This window comes from Blastocystis hominis (genome assembly GCF_000151665.1).
Source record: "Blastocystis hominis, Singapore isolate B (sub-type 7) whole genome shotgun sequence assembly, scaffold_3".
NCBI lineage: Eukaryota > Bigyra > Opalinata > Blastocystidae > Blastocystis > Blastocystis hominis.
This window is the reverse complement of record NW_013171838.1, coordinates 1-24,848: the sequence shown is the minus strand read 5'-3', so window position 1 is coordinate 24,848 and position 24,848 is coordinate 1. Positions and strand designations below refer to the sequence as shown.

Here is a 24,848-nt window from a genome sequence, read left to right as displayed (position 1 = left end):
AGAGTTCTTCGTTGGGAGATGAGGAAAGGGAAGGCTCCACTTGGGGCTTCGGCTCCTCGGTGCTCTTGGCAGGAGAGACATTCGCCTCAGTTGGCTTTTCCGCTTCTTTTTGATCTTCTGCTTTTTTCTCTTTCTAAGAATTAACGGAATTTATTATTTATACGATGGAATCCCACCAGACTTTTAAAGACTCGAAATTCAGTTCGGGTTGTTGATTTGTATCTACAAATCATACATAACAATTGCAAAGCACCTGAAAATGGAGATGAAATGTACTCCAGAAACGCAAGAAGCAAAAGACGAGAGCCATCCGCTACTGCTTTTGATTCTATTTGTTAAAGTCACTCAAAATCAATTTTACGTGCGAGCTGCGTCTTTAGAGCTTGACACTTTTTCTTTAGTAGTTTTATCGCATCCGTGTATTGTGATATTTGAACTTCCGGATTACTCATTATAGTCGACTCCACTACCCAAAAAAAGAAATTAATATGTTTCTGAAAGTTTCTGTATGTTTAGGAGCAATTCAATTTGGGATTTTGTTTAGAAATGAGGAGTGGCAGGTGAGTAATTGAACTACTACATGGATCCCCATGAATACGCACTGTACAGAATGTGACATCTTCAAGGGATTTACATATAAAATCTTTATGTAACAAGGGACTAGAATCGGTATGTATATTTATAATAGAATTAACACTACAAACAGAAGAGTTTGCTCAACACCCATCTCCCAAGTATTTTGATAAGCTAGATCACGACGTATTATTATTCTTATGTACATAATATTTATCATCAATAAAGAAATGACACTCTCGTATTCTGATGATAGTCATAATGTATTCTTTTCTTTTTCATGTTCATGACTAAGTGTTCCACAAAATCACTCATATTTTCACTTGACACTTTACAGTATTTGTTACAATACAACAAGGAAATGGTTACCAATTGTATTACACACACGTGTATTTTCATCAATTACAATAATAATAATTATTATTATTCACATTGTTGTACCACTAAGCATAAGTGATCTCTCTCTCACACACACATGGAGTCACAAAAAGCAGCGTCTAATCGTTCCTACTTTTAAAAATCCAAAATCTAAACTCATAAAATCTAAACTGAAAACATAAAATGTCTTTCACCAAAAGAGATCCTTTTTCTCGATATAACAGATATTTGCTTGAAGCAGAGGATGCAAAGGATAATGGTAGATTTGGTTAAAAGCAACCTGACTTGTTAGATGATAAATATGTGCGAAATCCGGAGATTTATGTATTGTGTGCAATAATCGGAGTGTATCATATTTAGAAAACTACTTTCAGGTGAAGCAGGTCCATTGTTGGCTGATTGTACTCTAGTAAAGTTTCCTGAAGATCGAAAAAATGGAGAGTTTGAAATCCGCAACAGATACGGCTTATTGGTTTGGACAGGCGAAGTGAGAGATGGAAAACTAAACGGAGTGGTCTGTTGTTACCAAAACGGTGAACTAGTCATGCGTATTAACATGCATAATAATGAAAAGCACGGAGAATACTTTCAATACGAACATGGTGAAGTGGTGCTCTACGGATACTTCTATAATGGAGTGCAATGCGGAATTGCAACAAAGATCGATAAGAAAAACAATAGGACCTATAATGTACAATATGTGGATGGAGTCGTGGAATACGAGCTGCTGAATGATGATGGAGAGAATACGCTGGTTCGAAAGGACGGAGACAAAGTCATCGAACAAGGTTGCTATCTAATTCACAATCTGCGCAGTATTCCCGAGTATTGCCCGGAAGGATATTCTCTGCAAATCGATTCGGATGAATTTACACTCTCCTATGTGACACAGACCATCAAAGAAAACGGATTTGCCGAAAGTCGAGAAATTAAGCGCGTAATGAAAGACTCAGTCATGAAAATTTACGCGGTTCTGAATTCCGAACAAGTGTGTATCTATGAAGGAAATTTTGATGATTCGTTTGTGGACCGATATCCGCGAAAGGACCAAGGCGAAGAGCATTTTGAGTGTATTTTTGATAAGAAATGGTCGTTTTCGTTGTACGGGTCGTTCAAATTCGATCGCCCCTTTCGAAAAGGGCAGTACATCGATAATGCAACGAATCTTTGTTTCTGTAATGCAGAGTGGGACGAGCACGGTCTCGTCAATATCACGCTATTTAACAAGCAGGGAGTCCCTGTATGGCGTGGAAGATATGAGAATTGGGAGCAGGTACAGCGCGTGAACGATTATTCGCAGTTGTTGAATACGCTGCCGTACACGCTTTCGGATATTGTAATTGAATCGAATGTGATGAACACCACGAAATTCGTGGATTTCAGTCCGTATGTTTTGGCGCGAACCATTGTGATTCGAAATCATTGCTTTACGGGTGTTGAGCAGTTTTCTTGCTTCCATTTGCCCAATTTGAAAGTATTGATAATCGAAGATGATTCATTCAATTCCTCCTCGCCAGGCATCCCTATACAGGATCAGAAGCAGCGAGTTTGCATCATTGCGTATTGCGATTCTCTCGAAAAGGTTGAGATCGGAACCAACTGCTTCAATTGGTTCTCTCAACTGATCGTGAAAGGTGGAACGCTTCAAAATCGATTCATTCACCTGTAGAGAACCCGCAACTGCAATCGTTTGTGCTTGGCCAAATTGAGGACACTCGAATTATCAACGGATCGAGTTTCTTTTGTGCGGACGAGTTCGCCTTCATCAATCTCCATTCTCTCACCTCGCTGATGTTGGGCGATCTTACCTTTATGTCTGCCAAATCGTTTTTGATTAAAAGTACTTCAGAAATTGCTTCTTATTCTTCCCATTCTAGATTTGACCAGTTTGACCCATCTCAAACTCGGCCATTTCGCATTCCTCAACGCGCAAACCGCAACATTCTCCCGTTTCTCTCTTTTTATTCTCTCTCTCATCTTCCAGATCTTCCCGTGTTAAGCAACTGCACCCTCGAAGAAGCGTTCATTGGCTGCAAAGAGTTAACATTACTGAGTTGTTTCTTCCTCCCTCTCTCATCGTTCCAGACGTTCCTTATCTTAACTCCATCACGTCGCACAACGCCCTCTACTTCTCTTCCCTCATCACCGCAATCCTCATCAACTGCAGCAGGCAATTCCAATCGATCTGCCGCAGTTTCAATCCCTTAGGCGTCGCCGTCATCGAGCGCAACGTCGATTTCCTCATCGACCCATTCAACGAAATCCATACGGCGCATTTCCGGACATATGTCCCCAAATCCGACGCAGGCGATTACTGGTTCGGCGAAGTGGACGAATCGCAGTGTCCCAACGGCGCAGGCCGCCTCGTGACGCAGAACCAAGTGGTGAAGACGTTCATGTGCAACAACGCGTTCAACGGCTGGACGGAGATCTACCAAACCGACGATTTCCAGGAACTCTTCGACGGCGAGAACGAAAAGGGCGTGTTCATCAACGGAAAACGCTTCGGAACGTTCGTGAAGAAAGCGCTGAACGATACTCTTTCGTACCGATCCTACCTCAACGACAAGCCCTTCCCCGAAGATTTCGTTCGCCAGTACAAAGACTCCGACTGGGTCATCACCAATGACATGATCCGATGCTGCAGCCCGCTGCTTCGAAAAGAAATCTGCCCGCTCTTTTTCGACTGTGCCACCAAAATCACACTCACGCAGGACGTGAATTTCCCGCGGGAGTTCGTGCTGCTGCAGGGCTTGGTGAAGACTTTGGTGTTCGACAAGTGCGAAAGCAGCAACGTGGTGAATGTGGTGCTGTCGAATCTCGCGGATTTGAAGAAGATCGAATTCAAAAACGGCGCGTTTGCGAGGGAAAATGCGCGGGGCGCGCTGTGGGTCATGCATTGTCCGCAGTTATCGTCGATTTGCATTTGCGATGACGGCTCCTGTGCCCATTTTTCCGGCTTTTTCCTTACCGGTTTGCTTTGAAGGCGTTGAAAATAGAGTTTGTAGACCTCCCAAAACTCAAAAAGGTTGTTTTCCGCGATTCTAAAGCCATGGAAGCGCCGCAAATGCAGTTCCGGAATTGCCCAATGTTCGTGTTTAAGGAATTGCCCGGCTTGGAAACGCTTTCATTCAGCGCGCTGACCGCGCCGAACGCCAGTGTTCTGCATCTGGAGAGTACGTGCAATGGAAGAGTGATGAGTAGATCTGCCGAAGCTGAAGGAAGTGTGGATGATGGACCGCACGTTTTCGAGTTGTAAACACTTGGTCGCGCTGTGTAATGATGCCACGCAATGGAATATCGGGAATGCGCTTGAGAACTTGAAGAGTGTGACATGTCGTCGAGGAAGCGCCATTGGAGCCAATTTGAGCGCGGTTGCACGAGGATTACGAGTTATTGAGATTTGTCATTTTTTGTTGGAAACTGTATGTCCTTTTTCTTGGGACAGGCTGTCGTGGAGTCTTGTTTATACATTGTCACGGATGTGCCTGTTTTGGTGGGGATTGTTCCAGGGAGCGAAGGACTGGTTATCGAGATCCGGAAGTGCGGCGTCTCTTCCGTGTTGCGCATCCACTACCACCGAATTTCCAATTTAGAAGTGAAGACCATGATCTTAGCAATGTTTGCTGCCTTTGTGCTTCGTGACATAGATATCTCCAAATTACCTTTTATGTGAAAAACGACGTCGAAATCAAACTCGTCATCAAGTTTACCTATCAAGAAGGAATCGCCCTCTGTTCTCAGTTACATGAGTATTTTCAATCAGTAACTAGCAGTGCAACCTGTAGGATAGTGCCATGCAAACTCAATCTTAGACCACATTCTTGAAAATCGAAGAGAAGTGATTAGCGCGTACTTTTCATACTTGGATTTTATTTGATTTAGGCTCAAGAGATATAATAGAAAACAAGATATCTTTTGGGAGTCGCGAAAGCACAATCACGTCTTGTCCCAATCTCCGATGAAAACACCTCCACGGACCCGTTTACAGAGATACTTGGAAACGCAAAGCTTCACACCTCCCTCTCAATCTGAGCAACCCCTCTCTCCTGTAGACAAAGTGTTGAATTGTTAGTTTATTTTTCATATTATTTCACAACACAGCGTCTTCGTATTTGGATCGAACGTTCTACAGCCAGCAATTAGCGATGGATTTCATCGATAAATACCGATCCTATCAAAACGACATCAAAGTTTCTCCATTGAACCCAATTCATTGCAGCTTTTCTCCTACGAAGTGGTTTCCACACAGCAGCGCGTGTTTCTAGCACTCAACGAAGCCGAATTCAGTCACGACTATGAGTTTGTTAGCGATAACGGCACGCCATCTTCAGACAACAATCCCTTGTGTCACGCTTACGAGATTATTCGAGAACATTCGCCTTGTAAACTCTACATGGACGTCGAAGTGGGTTCTTTTCAACCAATTCGAACTAGTTCATGTATGAATTCAATCCAGGAATCGATCCTTCGGCGACTCTCTCGCTGCTGCTTCGATTTGTGTCGTTTTGTTTGTTTTACAAGTACGGAATCCGCGTGGTTCCAGAACACTTCGCGTGCATTTTCAGTGAGAATGAAAGCAAGTTTAGTTGCCATGTGCTGCTCAATCGAAACAATCTCTATTTCCGAAACTACAAAGAGCTCAAAGGGTTCATGAATTGGGCGGTTGATTCGCTCTTCGCCTCGCCGACCTGCGAGTTTTTCCCGCTCTTCGTGAACGGGAAAGAAAAGAAAGTGTTTGTTGCAGACATGGCTGTCTATACGAAGAACCGCGCAATGCGGCTCCTCATGTCCTCGAAGTTCAGCAAGGACAAGAGCAAAAAGCCGTTGAAAGCCGCGGCCTCGTTCTCCCAATGGAAGTTTTTCCTTCCCTACACCTTTGTGACAGGTTTTTTCTTTAACGCAGCTTGGTTGACTGTAGAGTATTCGTTTTACAAGAAACACTGCAGTTTTCTCCCATCCATGTTCGATTTGGACAGTTCTATTGGTGGGTGGAAAGCACCGACGAGTTCTGCTTCGTCCTACAAACATCGAATTGGCGCTTCAGGACACGCGTCCAATACGCTTCGAATGCGCAACGATCCGTTTCCGTTTTCTTCTTCTTTGTGGAGCAGTGTGTTGAATCAATGGGAGGCAGTGAGTCGATTGCAGGGAGGATTCATCCGCTCTTGGAGCGTGTGGAAGGACGACGAGGGGTGGAAAGTTCGATTGGAGATCGGTGGGAATCGATGGTGCATGAATATTGGAAGAGCGCATAAAAGCAATCACATCTATTTCATTCTGGATCTTTCTCGTTCGTGCTTCTTTCAGAAATGCCACGATCTGGATTGTGCTCATTTCGCCTCCACCCTCTTCCCTCTGCCTCGTGACGAAGCCGAGAACGCATCGCTGTACTTCGATGCGGAGCAAATGTTGAAAGACGGAACGCTTCCTCCAAGTTGACTGATTTGATACCAAAATGGTTTGGTTTGGCAACAAACACACATACAACAATCGTAACGGCTATTTCTTTAGACACTCTTCGGATCCCACTTCTCGATCTATTCATTATACACACACACAAATCAAGTCCGTACATAAGGATCAATCTTACGAGCCTGCTCCATGTACATAGGATGCGTATCCATGAGCCAGTAGCTGTCCTCCGGCTTGGCATCCTTAAATCCCCACCGCTTGTAGGAACGATAACGCATTTCTACGATCGAGCCATCCCTAATCGAGTACGGGTTTGATTTTCCTCGTGAGGCTTAATCACACCGCCTAAATTACTTTCACACTTCAATGCCGAGTTGTGGAGAGTGGTCAGATCCATAATCTCCTTGCATTTCTGGTTACGCAAAGCCACTTGCTACAAACTCAGAATCGGATACTAGAAGTACCTCATCAGGGGTCTCATCGTACGAACTCGCAAGCCAACCCAACCAAGAAGGAGAGATTTGGTCAAAATCAAATCTCCAGTTCCATCCCTGGTATTCGACCCATCGATGTCTTCCTATCCATAAACTCTACCGATTGGAAGAATACCAAACTGATAGTTCAGATTCTCGTAGTACATGTTTCCATGTTCATCCTGTCCCTTCAGTGTACCGATTTTAATTTCTCCCATGGCACAAAGCTGCTTCAAGGTTCCTCGAAGGCCTCGCTGCTTAAGACCCATCCAAATGGACTAAAACGTCAACCACTGTCACGGAATGGTACAGTAAACACTCCATAACCAAACTTTGTAGCTCTAGTCTGGACACTCATAGCAAATCAGAGAGATTTAGACAGAATAGAGATTGGAGAAATAGGCACGGCTCCCATTTTATGCACCGTTATTATCAGGGGATAGACGCTATTCTCGTTCAAATTGGCCTAGTTTCCACTCAACTCTTCAATCGATTAGAGGTCTTTTATCGCAAGATGTCCCACTCTCAACGAATAGACACACTAGAAAAAAATGTCGAAGCAAGTGACTCACATCCAATTTGAAACTTCGGTTGTAAGGATCGGACGGAGAGGTGATAAAGGCGTAGGGACCATTTGTTTTGGAATTGTACTATAATCATGCGCCGAAAACGTGTGAAAACTTTATTGGATTAGTAAAGAAGGGCTTTTATAACGGAATTAAGTTCCACCGCATCATTCCAGTCGAAGTGCATTTTGGAGTTAAGCTTAGAATTTTATGATTCAAGGTGGTGATCCGACAGGCACAGGAAGATATTCTGAGTCAATTTGGGGGTATGAGTTGCGATGAGTTGGTTCCTAGTCACCCTTTTGAGGATGAGATCACTCGCACATTGCGGTTCACGGGCGCTGGAATTTTGGCGATGGTTTAAATTCTGAATTGGTGTGAGTGTAGGCAAATTCGGGTCCCAATACAAATGGATGCCAGTTCTTCATCACATTGGCTCCCACTCCGTGGTTGGATGGTCGGATTCGGTGAAGGCGGTGAGGCGTAGGAAAGCATACAATCTTTGGTCGTGTGAGCGAGGGAATGAAAACGATAAACCACTTGGGTCGCATTCCCACGGATTCAAACGACCGTCCTTTGCAAGACATCAAGATTCTTCGTGCGTATTGTTTATAGCTTTGCGTTGTTTGTTTCCACCCAAACGAGGACGTTGATGCGAATCCGGCGAGTGCATACTTGCATGCATGCATGCATGCGCCAAGCCCAATCAATCAATCGCTTTATGGCCCTGCTCCTCTGCATCCTCCCCTCCGTTTTCCAACAAACACCGCACAAGCAAAACCAGCTTACTGGCTCTGGCACGCCACGTTCGTTCCCCTGGGCTCCTCATCCTCGTCCTCATCATACGCCTACACGCCTCACCTCCTCCTCTCCATTTCCTACATTCTCGTTGTGCTGCGGCTCCTGCACGCTCTGTCCGAACATGTTCTCATCCCCCTCCGTCATCGACACTTCGTCGCAGTTCGGCACCGCCTTCGGCTGCGGCGGGTAGTTCATCAGCTTCTTCAGCACCTCCACGTCGCTCGCCGACATCTTCTCCGGGAACAGTACTTCAAACAGCACGAACAGGCTTCCGTTCTGGAACGGCGCGCCGTACACCGGCATACCCTCTCCGCTGATCACCATCACCTCGCCCGGCCGCACCACCTTCCCCGCCGGCACGCGTACGTGCAGCTTGCGCCCGTCCAGCTGCTCGATGTAGCGCTCGAACCCGCACAGCGCCTCCGCCAGCGTGATCTCGTACCGCATCATCAGGTCCGGGCCTTGCCGCTTGAACACTGGATGCGGCTTCTCCCGGATGATGTAGATGATGTCGCCCGCTTCCGCGTCGGGAGCCTCGTCCGCTGCGGAGGGCAGCACGATCTTCTGCCCGTCCTTCATGCCGCGCTCCACGGCCACTTCGATCGTCTTCGTCTCCGACACCACTTTGTTGCCCAGACAGTTCTTGCATCGCTTGGCGTCGTCGATGATGCGGCCCTTCCCGTTGCACGTCGTGCACGGCGACTGCATCTGCTGGATCACGTTGCCGTGCTGGATCACGCGCACGCGCACGCCGCGGCCGTTGCAGACGGAGCAGGGACGCTCGCAGCCGTCGGCACCGCCCACGCCCTTGCAGGTGGGACAGATGATTTTGTGTGTGACGCGGAATTTGGAGATTTTGCCTTTGTAAAGGTCCTCGAGGGAGATAGGGTACTCACGGGTAATGTTTTCGGTTCGGCGACGGCGATTGGAACCACGGCTTCCATTTACAAAAATATCGAACGGGTTCATACCGCCTCCGGCACTACCGCTGTTCACTGCCTCAATACCACCCTCATCATAAAGAGCTCGCTTCTTTTCGTCGGAAAGAATATCGTAAGCAGCGGAAATCTCCTTGAACTATTTGTTAGAAAAGCCATTTGGCTATTACCTTCTCCGGATCACCGCCACGATCAGGATGGTTCTTTATAGCTAATTTTCTGTACGCTTTTTTAATTTCATCGGGAGTGGCGGACTTCGATACTCCCAAAACTTCATAGAGCTTAGAGTTGTCGACGGGTGTGGCTCGGCCGCTTCCTCCCATGCCTCCCATGCCTCCCATTCCTCCCATTCCAGGGAAACCTCCGAAGTCAAAGAAATTCATTTATAATATTAATATGAGAGCAGTTTAATGGTTCTGGAATATTCCGTTATAATATCTGCAAAGTTTCTAGAATAACCGTGTTTCCCCGAGTATTGATTTGGTGTACGTGTCAATCAGATTATCGCGCTCGCTCACGTCGCACCATTTAGAATAGATAGGTAATAGTAAGATTGTCATCCGTGCGTAATTCTTGTTTCAGTTTTTTTCTTGACCTTTATTTCTTTCATTTTTGGTGTGACCAAATTGTGTTTCACATCCAGGAATGAAGAACAACTTGGTCACATACTTGCCGGTGCTCCTTTTATGTATTTTATTTTCTCTTTTGATTCATAATCCGCGTTTAAATACAGATGCGGGGTTCTTAATGGTGGTTACGCCAAAGGAGGCGGAAGAGAGCTACGCTTCGTTTCCTGGGCTGCGGAATCGAAGAGATAGTGAAAATAGGATGAAAGAAGAAAAGTTGAAGCCGTTCATCAGTGAGTATGACATTTTCCGAAGTAATATGACTCCGTTTGAAAGAATATTGTATGTACAACGGAATTATAAGCGGTTGGATACGGAGGAACGACAAAAGCGGCTGGAGGTCGAGATCTCTACGCTCAATAAGGCAATGAATGTGTATGACAGAAATGTGGTCTTCCAAAACATGAAAGATACGGGGTTTGGAAACAATTTGCTAGCTCTAGCTAGTTCATTCCTTATTTCCCGCATTTTGAATGCTTCTTTTCAAAGTATTTGATGGCAATGCATGAATCACCAAGTAGTTAACTGGCCTGCCTATGTAGAGACGTTTGTACATCCTCTTGTGTCGATTGGCACGAACTTGACTTGTACTCCACTCTCCTTTTTCTTCTATTTTACATTCAGATGGCGAGCCGATCGAGTCCTACACGCAGTGGAAAATCCGCTGGTCTGGCTGCAAACCTTCTTACAAGGAACTGAAGCAGAAGTCGTTGGAGTCGCTGGTTCCGGAGCCGAATTTACTCATCACCGCCTATTATGACTTTACAAATCGAATGATCCCTTCGATGCGATTTGATAGCCAGCTCGAGCAGGCAGGATTGGTGCCTTCCTTGAATCGTTCTCTCATTACCATGAATACACCCAGCCAATCGAGCACATCACAAAACTCGCTGAATCTGAACGCTTTAGACATCGAAAACAGTTTGAACGAGCTGCACAAAACCTTCTACACCGAGTTCTCGCTGATGACAGCGGTTCGACTCTTTTTTAAACCGGACGTGTTGATTCAGCGGAGTACGGACCTCATTCTATCGAAAGCGGAGGGTTTCCATTTGATCGGTTTTCAAATTCGCATGGGCTCGGGTGGTTCCGATTTTGCGGACAGCCATACATTTTTGAAGATGGGTTCACTCCAAAAATTTATCGATTTTGCTGAAGCCTATCGCATCCAGAGAGGGATCGAAGCTTCTCGTGTCCGGTGGTATGTGAGCACGGATTCCTCCAAAGCCGAGCGGAAGCTGCGCGAATTATACCCTTCACGCGTGTTGTCGGGATCAAGTCATCGAAGAGGTCACTCTCAGCAGAAATCGGCGAATTTGATGGAGTTCCGTCGAGCCGTGGTCGATTTGAATGTGTTGAGTCGTTGCGAGTATTTGGTACTTACGAACTACAGTAGTTTTGGGATGATTGCCCGAATGGTGTCACAGCACCCGTTATTTTCTATTGTTCCTGCTCGTGGATATTAAGATTTGTGTTTTTGTTTGTTTCATTCAGATTCCAGAAATCGCGGGTATTTCGTTCAGGATCGCATTTTCCCAAATCTATCATCCTCGTTGTAGTTTTCTTAGTGAAGAAGATTATTTGAAACCATGGATGCTAAAACTCAAGCAGGAGCAAAAGGAGGTGCAAAGACGCCTGTAGGTTGTGTGTTTGGTTGTTTCGCAACTCCTTCTCACCGCTATTTGTAGGAATCAATTGTTGAAGAAGCATATAAAGGAATTGTAACGGAGTGCGCTTTTTACGCGACTCTTCCTGAGCATCACGATGTCAGCGTAGTTTCTGGATAGGAATTCATTGACTCCGTAGAGCGTTGCGGACTATATATCGATTGATATTCATCCTACAAAATCTCTTGTGGTCACTGGCGATGCGCTGGATAACATCGTTGTGTGGGACTACGAAGCGAGAAAGATTGTGTACAGAACATCGGCAGTGGTAGGAGGCGTTTCAATACTATTTCATTTTCAGCAATTATTCAACGACACAGTGGAGCTGATCAATGAATGTGTGAAGAACCCTGAAATCCCTCCAGTGAACCGGTATCCGATTCTTTCGGAAAGTGACTCACCCCCAGCACATCCGATGCGTCTGTGACCCCCATGTCGGGTCTTCGCCACGTGCAATTCTACGACAACGACACGCTTCTCTGGTCGAACAACAGCAGCTACAGCCCCGCGTCGTCGCAATTCGTGATCGCTGTGTTCAGCCAGGGCTGCGCGATCATCGACTACATCGCCCACACCTCCGTCAGCATTTTCTATTCCACGTTTCCCCTTTCCTCTCCCTCCATCCCAGCCATCTGAGCAACCTGCAAGCGAACTGCGTGCTGCCGCTGAACGGCCGCTACCTGCTCATCGGAACGAACGGGAATCTCTGCGTCTTCGACACGATCTCCAACGCCATCCGCGACTCCGTTCCCTTCCTCAACGTCCAATTCCTCCTCCCCTACAAAGCCCGCGTCGACGGCTGCCTCGTCTCTCTTCTTCTCTTCTCCTCACTCCCAGAACTACCAGCGCGCATCGAGCGAGATCCAAGTCGTCGCGCTCAACTCGCAGAACCTGGCTATCTGCTGGACGCTCGCGCTCGACGCCTCCAACGAGTTCGTTTCCCTCACTCCCGCCTTCGCCTTCGCCAACGGCGGGCTCTGCCAGAACGCCATCCGCAGCGCCGTCTTCGCCTCCGATCTCCGCCGCCTCCTCCTCACCGACGGTCTCCAGCTCATTTCTCTCGACGTCGGCGTTTCTCGAGAGGGCGTTTCGCTCCCCGAGCTCTCTGCGCTCGGCGTCACCCAGTCGCTCCCCGCCGCGGCGCTGCGCTCCGTCCCCATCTCGGGAGGCACGGTTCTGGAGGTGGCGGCAACGCTGGTTCCCGCGCTTCCTGCGCACTGCGTGCCGGTCGTGGACGGACGAAACTCCCTCGCCGTGGTGGATCTGCGGACGGGCGCGCTGCACAGACTGTCGGAGCCGGCGCTGCTGGGCAGTGCCGTGCAGGCCGCGGAGTTCCGACATGTGGCGGTGCGCGTGTCGGACCATGCGAAGGTGGGAGTGATCGGGGTTTGTGAGGTAGATCGCGGTGGGGTCGCAGGTGGGAGTGTTCGTGTTCTCGGTGGCCACGCAGCGAACTCCCGCGGTGCTGCGCGTGATGCATCCCGATTTGGATGGAGAGATGGTGCATGTGGTGAAGTACACGGAGGGACAAATTGGTAGGTGGAGAGGGGATGAGTGAATGAATGAACGGGTTTTGAATGAATGAATTGAATGAATTGAATGAATTGAATGAATTGAATGAATTGAATGAATTGAATGAATTGAATGAATTGAATGAATTGAATGAATTGAATGAATTGAATCAAAAATCAAATGAATTGAATGAATTTGATAATCGATGAGTGAATGGGTTTTGAATCAATGAATCAATGAATCAATGAACTCACCATGCAGAGTATCACACGTTCGACGTCGTGGAGGCTGTCATCGAGGACTCTAACGACACTTCCATGCCCGCAGCGGTGCGTCGCTCTGCGCAAGTCCTGGCCACCAATCTCCCCGTGAGCGAGACGCCCTCGCTGCTGCTCAACGCGGACAGTTCGTACCTGGCCGTGTACTTCAAGAACGCCAAGACGGCGATGCTCTTCTCCCTGCAATGCAGCAAAGCGGGCCTCCAGCTCGTCCCCACGCAAACCCTCCAATCGATCGACGGCTTCGCGTGGAGCTACATTCCCGACAAATTCGCGACGATCTCTGCGAGCTTCGTGCACATCCACGTCGCTCCTCCGCTCTGCCTCGATCCGTAGGACCTCCAGGGAGCCGACCATCCCGTCTGGATCAGCGGCGAGTCCACGCCCAACACGCTCTTCGGCGGCTATCTGCTGGGCGTCGGGCTGACGCCCACCGAGGCGGAGATGCGCTCCACGCACCTCCATTCCCAGCAGATCCAGTTCTTCGCGTGGGACGTGCTCCCCGCGGAGGGCAATGCCGAGCAGACCGAGGACGCGTCGGCCGCGACGGAGTGGCGGCGCCACGAGCATCTGAAGAACGCCACGGGGCGGCTGCCGCTGCCGAACAGCGTGCTGCTGCTGCGCGAGAACGGGCTGCTGCTGCTGAGCTACCACGACAAAACCGCGATGTACGCGCGTTCTCTCTCCCGTTGAGCCGCAGCTATCGCATCGAGTCCTCCGTGGAGCTGCTCACCATCACCAACCACCCCGTGCAGTCGGCGCTCCCCGCGGTGAACGCGGTCTTCCTCGCCACTCCCGAAGCGCTGCTGCTGCTGCTGCTGAACGGGCGGTCGGTGACGACCTACACGCTGGGCCACCACACCTCGCTGGCCACGAACCCCGCGCTGCTGGCCACGGTCTACTCCAACCAGACCGTCCTCACCACCAAGCAGAACGCGCTGCTGCCGCCCGTCCAGCTGCTCCCGGCCTCGCCGCTCTCCCTCCTCGCCATCTTCAAGGGCCATCTCCTCCTCGCCACGCCCTCCGCCGAGCTCGTCGCCTTCCCGCTCTCTCACCCCGCGCTGCGCTTCGTCATGCTCATGGCCTCCGACCAGGTCGACACGGCGCTTCGCTGGTCCCAGCTGCTCCGCCCCGACCAGCACGACGCCGCCGCCTACGTCCTCCAGTCCTGGGGCCACATCGAGAAGTGCCTCGAGCTCTCCGGGCTCTCGCCCTCTCTGCGTCTCAGCTTCCAGCTGTCCCGCGGGGACGTGTCTTCTATCGTGAAGATCGTGAAGAAGGGCGATCTGAGCGTGCTGGACGAGGCCGACAACGTGGACGTCGACTATCGTCTCACGCCCGTGGACCAGCTGCCCGGCGTGCGGCGCGCCGCCATCCTGCTGGCGAAGCGCGGCAAGAAGGAGGAGCTGACCAAGCTGTTCAAGCTCTGCCAGAAGAACGATCGAACCAGCGACGCGGAGTTCGTCGCGATGTTCCTCTACAAGGACGACCCCGCCATGCTGCTCCAGGCGCTCAAGAAGGGAAGCAAGTACCACGGTGAGCGCCCAAAACCGCGGTGATGTGTAGATGCCGCGCTGCTGAGCAAGCTGAACGCGAAGCTGCACAAGGAACTGCCCGAGCTGGTGAAGGCGTGGAACCAGCAGCTGAAGAGCGAGGCGAAGACGACGTCGTATCTCACCGGCGTGGAAATGGTGCTCGAGGAGGGCGCCAAGCGCGTGGCCAAGAAGACGAAGACCGCCGCCAAGACCGCAGGGAAGGGAAAGGCGGCCGGAAAGGGCAAGGAGGAAGGACGGAGACGCAGAAGACGTGGGTGAAGCGGAGGGTCGTCGTGTTTGCATATTCTTGTTGTTGTTTTTGATTGTGTTTGAGAGAAACGATGCGTGAAAGGAGGAAAAAAGAAAAGAAAAGAAGGTGGGGAAGGATAATGAGGTTAGATGGAGAAAAAAGGCTGGAGGTATAAGTAGTAAAGAATAGGCATGACAGAGTAGTAAAGAACCAGAATGCCGAAGGATATAGAAAAGAGGAGGTACATGGCATTCGCTATTCTGGCACCTGCTTTTGCTTCGTAATTACACTCAAAACGCTGCTTTTGGCGTGTAAATCTTGTTTTTCTGTGTAAATTTGGCGAGTTTGTCACGTGGTTCCTTCCCACGTCAGTTTCGTAACTTTTAATATCACCTGGGCTAGTCCCATCGTTTTCTTTTTGAATTGCGGCTAAAATGAGTCAATCTTTCAAAGGGCAGAGTGTAACCTTTTGATTCGCATGCAAGGCTTACAACTAGAATCCATCCCCGGAGAGTCTGCGTAGGTTTGATAATCCAGGTGCGAGTGCGGTGGAGCAGTTTGAGCCCGTTTTGGGAAGGTATGAAGATAGTCAAGGACTATCGGTTTCGGACACCTACTATGGCTCCATGACAGATTCTCAACCAGTTCAGGGTAAAATCGGATGGTAAAATTTAAATTTCAGACACCTTTCAAACTATGTCAAGGGGTGAGTTTTCTACACCCTATTACCCATCAGTGCATCCCGCCCCTAGAGCATCACTCTATGTACGTTTTGGGGAACGATCCACTCACAATTCAGGACACGAACGAATTGTCCACTATATCTAGAAGCAATCCAGCAGACCCTTTCTTTTTTCGCACAATCGACATGACCCCCTACTCCGATCGGCATTCCATGACCTCTCCTTTTTCTCATGCGATGCCTCTCTCTTTTGTGTCCCCCTCGCAGCCCGTCCACGACTCATTTCTCTACCTCCAGCCTTCTCCTTCGCTGTACCCTCCCCCGTACCCCTCGGAGGCGTACCCCCTATCGGGCAGTCCCTACGGCTACGTGGAATCGAGTCTGGAAGGTCCTTTCCGCCGCTCTTTTCCGCCGCCCGTCCAGCGCAGAACCCGCACCGACTCGCTGGCGCAGACCGCGGGGTCCTCCAGCACGGCGGAGATGCAGGAGAGCGCGGAGGGCGAGACGGAGAGAGCGGTGGGCAATGCCGGGTTTGAAGCTCGGAAATTCCCAGGGGGCCAGGCAGGGAACCAAGGAACGATGAGCCATCAATCGGCAATGAATCAAATCTCATTGAACCCTTCTCTAAATCCATCAATGAATCCTAATGTAATGAATTCTGCAATGAATCATCCTTCAATGAATCCTTCAATAAACACTTCGATAAATCCATCAATGAATCCTTCAATGAATCATCCTTCAATGAACACTTCAATGAACACTTCAATGAATCCTTCAATGAATCATCCTTCAATGAATCACCCTGCACTCAATCCTTCTCTAAATCCGGCCATCGGCTATTCGAGGAGTCAGTTGTTGAGCCCCTCGCAAGCCCAGTCCGCTCCCCAGTCCCTTCACTCTGCTCTGCCCCCTCCCTCCGCCACCTCCACCCTCTCCACCCTCTCCACGGTTTCCACGGTTACCACCTCGTCGTCCACCCCCGCCTCCCCCCACTACACGCCGTCCGCCGCTCCCAGCAATGCCCACGGCTACCCGATGACCGGCTCCAACGGTCCCAACGCAGTCAATGCAGTCAATGGACCCAATGGAGTCAATGGGTTGAATGGAGTCAATGGAACTAATGGGTTCAATGCAGTCAGTGGAGTCAATGCAGTCAAAGGTATCAATGGTATGAATGGGCCCAATGAAGTCAATGGTATCAATGGACCCAATGGACCCAGTGGTACCATTGTCCTCCCTGGCATCAATGCGGTCGGTCCAGTCAATGGTTCCTCTGCCCTCACCGGTCCCAGCGGCGTGTCTGGCTACCCGCTGCCCAGCGCGTCGGGCTCGGCGTGTCCCAGCGGTCCCAGCGGTGTCCGCGGCGCCAGCCCCGCCCCCCTGGGCGCGCTGTCCTCGTCGTCGTCGTCGCCCTCTCCCTTCCCCTCCGCTGGCCTCAGCGTGCGCCGCGGCCGCGGGAAGAAAGCTCCGCACGTGCCCTCTCTCCCTCTCCCTCACCCGCAGAGCGGCCTGCAGGAAACCCTCGAGATCGACCTCGCCCACCTCGACCCCGCGCGCCGCACCCTCATGATCCGCAACATCCCCAACAGGTGGGCATTGCCGAGCCGGCCGAGTAACGCCCAGCTTCACGCAGGAAGTCCTGCTGCAGATCGTGAACGCGTACATCCGCGACCGCTTCGACTTCTTCTACCTCCCCATCGACTTCCGCACGCAGTGCAACCTCGGCTACTGCTACATCAACGTCGTCGACACCGACACTGTCCGCGATCTCTATCGCAGCGTAGCTTTCACCGCGGGGATTCCATCTAGTTCAATAACAAGCACTGGCCCAATACGCCCTCGCAGAAGACGTGCAAGATCTGCTACGCGCGGATTCAGGTGGAAACGGGGAAATGGTGTCATGTAGGGACGCGATACCATGTATGAGCACTGCAAGGAGTGGGCCGTGATGCATCTCGGAGAGCAATTCCGTCCGCTGTTCTTTAAATCGGTGGATGTGGTGGTGGACGGAGAGATAACGCACGTGATGCAGAGAGAAACACCCGAAGTGGAGATGCGGATGAAGTAGGGTCTTTTCCTATTTTGAAGTTTCCATTTTATCTTTTCCGTTTTCAATTTGCCTGTTTTCGTTTTCTAATTTTGAACGCACTGTTTGTTCCACACCCCATTGCTTGAGAGGGAAGAGGGAGAGAATTTGGGAAAAGAAAGTGGGGAACGAGTGAGGGAAAGTGAGCAGGTATTCGTATGTTTCAATAAGAAGGAATATGAAAGTGAAGAAGGAATCAAGGTAAGCCCCATTTTTGATGGTAAATTTACAATAAAATGAAAAAGGGCATCAGTAGATTATTCTGCTATGTTGGTAGTGCTCTGTGAAGCAGTGAAGTTGTCAGTCTATTGCATTTGAAGGATCTACCCGTCGAATAATGAAGAACACAATGATGAAAATCAGCAGAGTATGACAGAATATGAATATTCTTAGGAAAGAGTGAGCTTTCTGCTTGGACTCATTATTGACCTTCCTGTACACTAAAAAGCAATTTCTTAACTCGGTACGAAGAAGGCTGTGTAGTTTCTATATCCAAAAAGTTAAAAGCCAGTTCACAAACTTGTCTGTTACACAAAATAATAAGTTTTACTGGATATCTTAACCATCTTTCAATTTTATATTTAGCCATGTTTGGTTTTGGAAGCAAACCACAATTTGATAAAGATAGGTTTAAAATGTGTTGTCAAAACGCCATCCAGCGGACCACAGTGGTAATGTCTTTTTTGCTATTTGAATGATTAGAAAGTTGCAAATCTCCGAGGAAAGGCTGCTGGTATTGAAAAAGATATTGTAGCGAAGTTTAAGCGCGGTGATGTTGAATTGGCAAAGATTTGTGTATTTTTTCTATTTTATCTATGATAGCAAGGTGGAAAACCTTATAAATATCAAGAAGGATATGTTCGTTCTTCAATCTCTCCAAGTTTACATAATGAACCTCGATACAAGTGTTGGAGTGATCATGATGGAGAAGGATCCTCCTCACAACCTGGAAACATGCATCGGAACCATATTATCTTGCCGTAACAAAGTGGACGTCGATGAGCTCAGCTCTGTACGATTTCCCGCTTTTCACCTAACTCCCAGATCTGCCAGATGCTGGACAGCAAATACAAGGGGAAAATCTCCATGCTTCAAAACAGCGGTGATGCGCACATCATCGAGCGTCTCTCTCCAAGCGTTCCTTCCAACATCGACGTTGAGAACACGCTGAAGCAAGTCCTCAACGCCCACGGCATCAACTACGGTCCTTCTCTTCTCCTTCTCTCATTCTAGACCCTTTCGCTCCTTCTCCCAATTCCCAAAACCCGATCATGCCCCCCGCGGTTATCGACACCATTCCTCCATACCCCATGAGCAATCCCCGCGGGGAACCCACGTTCCCAGGACCCCAACAGCCCGCTCCCTTCCCTCCATTCCCCGCGGGAAACTCGAGCAATCTGTTCCCCAGCATTCCCGCGGGACCCCAGTTCCCTCACAGTCCCGCGGTTCCTGGACCGAGTCCGTTCCCGAGTATCCCCGCGGGACCCGGCTTGCCGCAAAACGCGGGAATGGGCGCGCGATTCCCGCCGCCAGCGCCAGGATTTGGCGGGGAAACCGCGGGGAAAAGACCGCCCTTGAATACATCGCCGCGCTCCGCCCCAGGGGGAGGATTGTTCCCTTCGTTGTGCTTTGTTTGTTTGAAAAAGGAGAAGAGAAATGAAATGAAATGAAAAGAATTGAGTGTAATTGAAATGGAGTGTGAGTGAATGATGATAAGAATGTGATATTTAAATAGGTTAGTGAATAGAAATAAAATGAGAACGGCCATATCTGATGGAAAGCGCCCTAACCCGTCCGATCTAGGAAGCTAAGTCATCACGAGTCGAGTTAGTACCAGTGTGGGTGACTCGCTGAGAAGTCTCGATGCTGTTCTTTTACTACAATGTTTTATTCTATTCATTCCACACGGTAGATTCATCCATTGTTGTTATTATTATTATTATTAAGCAACAGTTATGTATTGGCACGTTTTGCGCGAAAATAGGTTTTGGACATTTTCGACCAAAGTTGTTTTCAGACCCTGTCAACTGCTAGCCCGCCTCTCGAAGTTACCCCTCAGACCCCATTTTCCATCGCTCGCCGTTACTCGCCTTGGACAACTTGTAGCTTTGGGCTTTCATAAGAAATAAGGAGTGCAAATTTAACCTTAGCTTATTTTGTTCACCCCTTTTGTCTAAGGTAAAGAGAGGCAAGCCATGCACTACTCCATGCTCATCCAAGGCCTACCCACCAACGATTCGTTCGAATGGATCAACCCTTACAAGTGTCGGAACCCTTACATCACTTCTATGACTATCCTGTTCACACCCAATCAAGTCATGTTCAACAACGTGGATTCTACAAATGTGGTCACAAACTCGAATGACGAGGAGATAACGATTCCTCCTGGATACTACACGATCGGTCAAATCATTGCTATCCTCAACACCATGACCGATACTACGTTCTCGATATCTACAAAGGCTTCGAGTTATGGGTGTATTTATATCCAGTCCACACACACCATCGATTTCACCAATGCTCCGGATATTCGAGAAATCCTCGGTTTGGAAGGACAAATGGTCATTCTACCCGCTTCGTTCAATGGATCGAACGTGATTGATATCACGCGAAATCGACAAGTGATCCAAGTGTACTCGTCCCTCGTGCGTTCCTCCGATCTGAAGATTGCCAATCAGAACAACAACCTGTTCACCACAATGATCATTGACGATCCCGAGGTTAATTATCTCCGCACCGTGGAAGACATCTGCATTCCGATGATAACCCGATTCAATCGATTGATGTTCCTGTTCCGCGATATGGAAGGTAATATCATGCGATTGAACGGCAAATTCGAACTCCAGTGCACGATAGAAGATGTGTTTGATCAAGTGCCTTCCTCAATTCTACCGATGAACTAGTTCAGTATGATTGAAGTGTTCGGTAATACTACGAAGAAGGAAGTGAAGCTGGACAATCCTCTCTTGTTCGACCAGTGTTCCATCTCGTCTGTGTCGTTGTATACCGATTTCGTGTTGCACAACATACCAACCGATCAAGAGATATTAATCGATGTGGGGACATACCCACACGAGGTGTTAATACCCAGAGGAGCCTACGACATCACGAATGGCATGAGTGTGATCCGAGTCTACAGTAGTATCAATGCTCAAACATTCGGTCTGAAGAGTCCGCTGATCGATAACCTGATTCATGTATCGATGGGACTGAACAACATGATCACCTGGGACAACCTATCGATCGATGTGATTGAACAATCGAACCTGGACTCCATTGATTGGGTACTGACAGACGCGAATGACCGTCCGATCTCCTTGAATTCGAATGTGTACATTTCATTCACGATATCTTGTAAGTACAACTTCAGTAAGGTATTCAAGAAGATAGATAGATAGATAGATATCAATGTCTATCTTCTATCTATATATCTGAAAAGTAATAGTTTGATTGTTGTCTCCAACAAATAATCAGCCAGATATGTCTCACAGCTTGATATTGGACAACTACTCATTCCCATAGAGTCCATTCTTATGGATTTCAGCTTTATCATCAACAATACTGATATCACTATTAGTGAGTAATTCTATTCATCCTAATGAGTTGGGAACCAAAGCATTTCACTTTCATCAACCAACTCAAACAGCAAGTATTATGTATACTATTGTTATTTATCCTCGTAATAGAACAACATTGTGAATCACTTTGTATCCCTATTGAAGTGGTGTACAATTCGATCCTTCCTTTAAATAGGAGATATTCTGCATTATTTGGCAGGTGGGGGATACTATATGGGTTAGAATAAGGGATAGTATTCTCTGGCAATACAACAAACTCTGATAGGTTCAGAGTGCATCAAAACGACAAAAACTGGACACCAACTATCCAAAAACCTAGAAACAGTGGAATATGAATATATCTCTATTTGTTCGTATAAAATATATTATGTATTCTACATTATTTTGCTCAGTTCTTCAACGACACACCCACCTTTCTCACAAACTCTATTATTCGATTCTACTATACACATATCACATATTATTACTATAAATGATAACCCAAAAACTGCTTATCGCTGGCTTTTCCATTTTCATTCCTATCATCATCTTCTACATACCCTATTTCTTTCTATCCCATCTAGAGTAGATTCCAAATGAATAGAACGAAAAACAAAACGCTTCCACTGGAAACAACACTCTTCGATCTATTCATTCCACAATATCCCATTTCCGCTCATCTCCTTCCACTTCACAGTAAAAACAACTCCCTCCCTATTCGAAATCTATTCTTCCACTCATACCCAATTTCAACACTATTTTCACAATTCCACAATTCCTGTGTATTTTTGAAATCATTTGTTTTACAATAAAAGCTATTAGTTTCGTCTTACTGGGTTTGAATGTATTCAAAATTTGGAATTGGACTTGTATGCCCTGTCTTTTGTTTTGTTTTCGGACTTCTAGGTGTTTTTGTGTGTTGTGTTGTGGGAGTGTAAGTATTGTAGCTGGGATGGGTTCTGTCCTCAAGTTGGTGTGTTTGAAGAAGCTAGTGTAGTCTTTGCTATCGTTACTTTGACTAAACTGTGTGTTTGAGATATGCATCGTGAACGCATTCAATACCATAATGGCGGTGGACCCTGGTTCCATTTTTGCTGTGTGGAGTGTGTTCCGAGTGAGGAATTTCTGTAGTTCAAACTGTACAACGTGGCGAACCCATTCATGCCATGTGGGACCGCGGATACATGGAGATAACTTGCAACGTGGGAGGTATCTGGTACAGGCACGACGTTCTTGCCTAGGATATCTGTTCTGTTTCTCGTATTTTCATTTTCATATTGTGAGGTGGTAGAGTGTGGTAGAGAGAACGGATTTGCGATGAGTGAAAGGGCAAACTATGGGAGCAAGACCTGTAGGTTTGTAGAAGCGGAGCGTGTGTGGAACTTGGGAGAATGGGACAAGAAGGCGGAGTATGCGAACTGCTGTGGGTACGGTCCTCGCCTCTGATTGATGGGAGCCGAGTGAACTGGAATGGCCAGTGGGAGCAGGCGAGTTCCAAGACGGTGCAGTTGTGCATTTGTGGGTCTGTGGAGCATGGGAAGGTGGAGGTGTGCGTGGTGCGGGCGTGTGGGAAGTGTTGGAATGGAAGAGAGGTGAGGTGCGTGGCGGTGGTGTGCCCCGCGGACGAAGCGGCGGGGTAGCCGGAAGGGCACTTGGGGCAAGTGTTGGATAGGAAGTGCGATGTGGACTAGTGGGGCATGATCACGGATGGGTGCAACGCCTATCAGCAGTGGGAATCGATCGATCGATAGGGGACGGGCTCCTGCCAGCCCATCCTGCCGATGCTGCGCTGCGCTGCGCTGCGTGGCGGGCGATGGCGCGAGGGACGTGGCGCTGTGGACGATGGGAGATGGGAAGCAATCCACGATGTACTGCACGAGCAATGTGGGCGTGGGCGAGGTGATGAACGACCCATTCGAGCCCATGAACATCCACATCGTGTTTGAATTGGCCGAGGCCACGTTCTCCTATCCCACCACCGCGATCTCCATCTCCGACTACACCATTGCCTTCGCCTTCGCCTTCGATGGCTCCTTCCCGCGGTTCTGCGAAGGCACGCACGCTCTACATCAATGCCAACAGGTTGGTGTCCCGAAACGGCCTCCCCTTCCCCGCGGAAACCCTCATCGCGACCTTCTCGACCCGCGCCGGCGTTCGGTTGGCGTTCGGTTGGCGTTCGGTTGTGGCCTGCTCGGATTGTGGAGAGCGCGATTGGTATGAGGGAAGTGGAGTAGGCGCAGCGCAGCGCAGCGTGTGTGTGCAGATGGAGGTTCCCTGGAGCAGTGGCATCTCCGATGAAGCCCCGATGGATGGCCTTGATGGGCAGCAATGTGCAGAGCCAGTTCTTCGAGACGCGCTCCGTGTTGGTGGCGGGCGCCATTGTGAACAGCGTGATGGCCATCAGCTGGCGTGTCCGCAAGGGCGCCTCCTGGTCCGCCTTCGCGTCCTTCTCCGTCTACCGCCCCGTCGTGCTGCTCCCTGCCTGCCTGCCTCCCCCCGCGCCCGTCGTGCTGCTGCCGCCTTCGAAGCCACGCAGGTGCGCTGGGTCTGGTGGTGGTGCGAGCTCTTCGTGCAGGCCTTGGTTGGCTCCCACTCCCAGCTCTTCGCCGCCGACGCGCTCCTCCAAGAGGGCGACGTCCAGCAACCCGAGTTCTCTCTCTCTCTCGCTCTCTCTCTTGAAGCGGGCGTGGCCTACTGGGTGCGCGTGGCGCTGTGCTCCGCCGCGTGCTCCATCCTCTCCGAGGCCTCCTCTCCCATCACCCTCGCCGCGTATGTCGTCGCGCCCGGCGCGGTGCAGAACCTCGAGGTGGCCGCGCTCTCCTCGACCTCGCTGCGCGTGCAGTGGGCAGAGCCGGCGGAGCTGAGCGGCGCCAGCATTCGGTACTACGTGGTGCGACGCTCGTGGATGGCGTCGATGGCCGTGATCCAGAGCGAGAGCGAGAGCGAGAGCGAGAGCGAGGTCGCCAGCACGAACTGCTTCCTGGACCTGCAGAGCGTGCAGAGCGTGCAGAGCGTGCAGCACGCGCCCATCTTTCTGAGCGTGGCCGCGTTCAACGGGTATCTCTCCCGCCAAGAGAAGATCCCCGCGGTTCTGTATGCGGTGTGTGTGGAATCAGGCGGAGGGCATTGAGTGGGACTGTGCGATGGCGATTACCGGATCCTTCCATGATCTCTGCACCGCCACGTGCGAGCTTCGCGCTCCCGCCACTTCCTCCTTCCCTTCCTCCTTCCTCCTTCCGCCGAACCGTCTGGTTCCCCGCGGGACGCGATGTGTGGGACGTGTTGGAGGGTGGGATCCCCGCGACTTCCTACACGCTGGAGTGCGTCCCGAGCGAAGTGGGCAGTGCCGAGTGGATGGGCAGGCAATTCGGAGTGTCCACGATGGCCACGTCGGAATTCGTTGGGTGTTGGTGGTGGACGGCGAGCCAACCTCCTCGCTCACCGGTTCGCTCTGGGTGTGGGTGTGGGTGTGGGTGTGAGTGAGCAGGAATCTGGTGGGCGATGGGGTGGG

At 49.4% G+C, this 24,848-nt stretch overlaps 9 protein-coding genes; 7 read left to right on the top strand and 2 right to left on the bottom strand.

Annotated features, from left to right (window-relative positions):
- Nucleotides 1-2,742: 2,742 nt before the first annotated feature.
- GSBLH_T00003228001 (uncharacterized protein) lies at nt 2,743-4,547 on the top strand (the record flags this gene model as incomplete). Its single annotated transcript, XM_013041932.1, has 4 exons — nt 2,743-3,004; nt 3,037-3,924; nt 3,951-4,127; nt 4,156-4,547. 4 exons carry the CDS (start codon nt 2,743-2,745, stop codon nt 4,545-4,547), a joined length of 1,719 nt encoding a protein of 572 aa, XP_012897386.1.
- Nucleotides 4,548-5,249: 702 nt separating this feature from the next.
- GSBLH_T00003227001 (uncharacterized protein) lies at nt 5,250-5,685 on the top strand (the record flags this gene model as incomplete). XM_013041931.1 has 2 exons in its annotated part: nt 5,250-5,359; nt 5,389-5,685. The coding sequence occupies 2 exons, from the start codon at nt 5,250-5,252 to the stop codon at nt 5,606-5,608; spliced, it is 330 nt and encodes a 109-aa protein (XP_012897385.1). The 3' UTR covers nt 5,609-5,685.
- A 752-nt stretch (nt 5,686-6,437) lies between these two features.
- Nucleotides 6,438-7,197, bottom strand: GSBLH_T00003226001 (subunit NDUFA12; the record flags this gene model as incomplete). XM_013041930.1 has 6 exons in its annotated part: nt 6,438-6,491; nt 6,528-6,646; nt 6,676-6,799; nt 6,831-6,943; nt 6,976-7,117; nt 7,150-7,197. 6 exons carry the CDS (start codon nt 7,195-7,197, stop codon nt 6,462-6,464), a joined length of 576 nt encoding a protein of 191 aa, XP_012897384.1. The 3' UTR covers nt 6,438-6,461.
- A 193-nt stretch (nt 7,198-7,390) lies between these two features.
- GSBLH_T00003225001 (uncharacterized protein) lies at nt 7,391-8,020 on the top strand (the record flags this gene model as incomplete). The annotated part of the gene is made up of 6 exons (XM_013041929.1): nt 7,391-7,432; nt 7,467-7,580; nt 7,610-7,671; nt 7,700-7,763; nt 7,793-7,862; nt 7,893-8,020. The coding sequence occupies 6 exons, from the start codon at nt 7,391-7,393 to the stop codon at nt 8,018-8,020; spliced, it is 480 nt and encodes a 159-aa protein (XP_012897383.1).
- A 155-nt stretch (nt 8,021-8,175) lies between these two features.
- GSBLH_T00003224001 (uncharacterized protein) lies at nt 8,176-9,494 on the bottom strand (the record flags this gene model as incomplete). XM_013041928.1 has 3 exons in its annotated part: nt 8,176-8,253; nt 8,288-9,283; nt 9,315-9,494. 3 exons carry the CDS (start codon nt 9,492-9,494, stop codon nt 8,191-8,193), a joined length of 1,239 nt encoding a protein of 412 aa, XP_012897382.1. The 3' UTR covers nt 8,176-8,190.
- Nucleotides 9,495-11,359: 1,865 nt separating this feature from the next.
- GSBLH_T00007119001 (uncharacterized protein) lies at nt 11,360-12,999 on the top strand (the record flags this gene model as incomplete). The annotated part of the gene is given in 9 exon segments (XM_013041927.1): nt 11,360-11,407; nt 11,459-11,542; nt 11,577-11,705; nt 11,739-11,809; nt 11,845-12,036; nt 12,066-12,243; nt 12,275-12,823; nt 12,837-12,972; nt 12,977-12,999. Coding segments are annotated over 9 exon segments (1,410 nt in total).
- Nucleotides 13,000-13,412: 413 nt separating this feature from the next.
- On the top strand, nt 13,413-15,041 carry GSBLH_T00003223001 (uncharacterized protein; the record flags this gene model as incomplete). Its single annotated transcript, XM_013041926.1, has 2 exons — nt 13,413-14,763; nt 14,794-15,041. 2 exons carry the CDS (start codon nt 13,413-13,415, stop codon nt 15,039-15,041), a joined length of 1,599 nt encoding a protein of 532 aa, XP_012897380.1.
- A 1,823-nt stretch (nt 15,042-16,864) lies between these two features.
- GSBLH_T00003222001 (uncharacterized protein) lies at nt 16,865-17,762 on the top strand (the record flags this gene model as incomplete). The annotated part of the gene is made up of 4 exons (XM_013041925.1): nt 16,865-17,283; nt 17,318-17,474; nt 17,504-17,572; nt 17,601-17,762. The coding sequence occupies 4 exons, from the start codon at nt 16,865-16,867 to the stop codon at nt 17,760-17,762; spliced, it is 807 nt and encodes a 268-aa protein (XP_012897379.1).
- Nucleotides 17,763-18,415: 653 nt separating this feature from the next.
- Nucleotides 18,416-19,013, top strand: GSBLH_T00007118001 (uncharacterized protein; the record flags this gene model as incomplete). Its single annotated transcript, XM_013041924.1, has 4 exons — nt 18,416-18,451; nt 18,483-18,575; nt 18,607-18,792; nt 18,825-19,013. 4 exons carry the CDS (start codon nt 18,416-18,418, stop codon nt 19,011-19,013), a joined length of 504 nt encoding a protein of 167 aa, XP_012897378.1.
- Nucleotides 19,014-24,848: the final 5,835 nt, after the last annotated feature.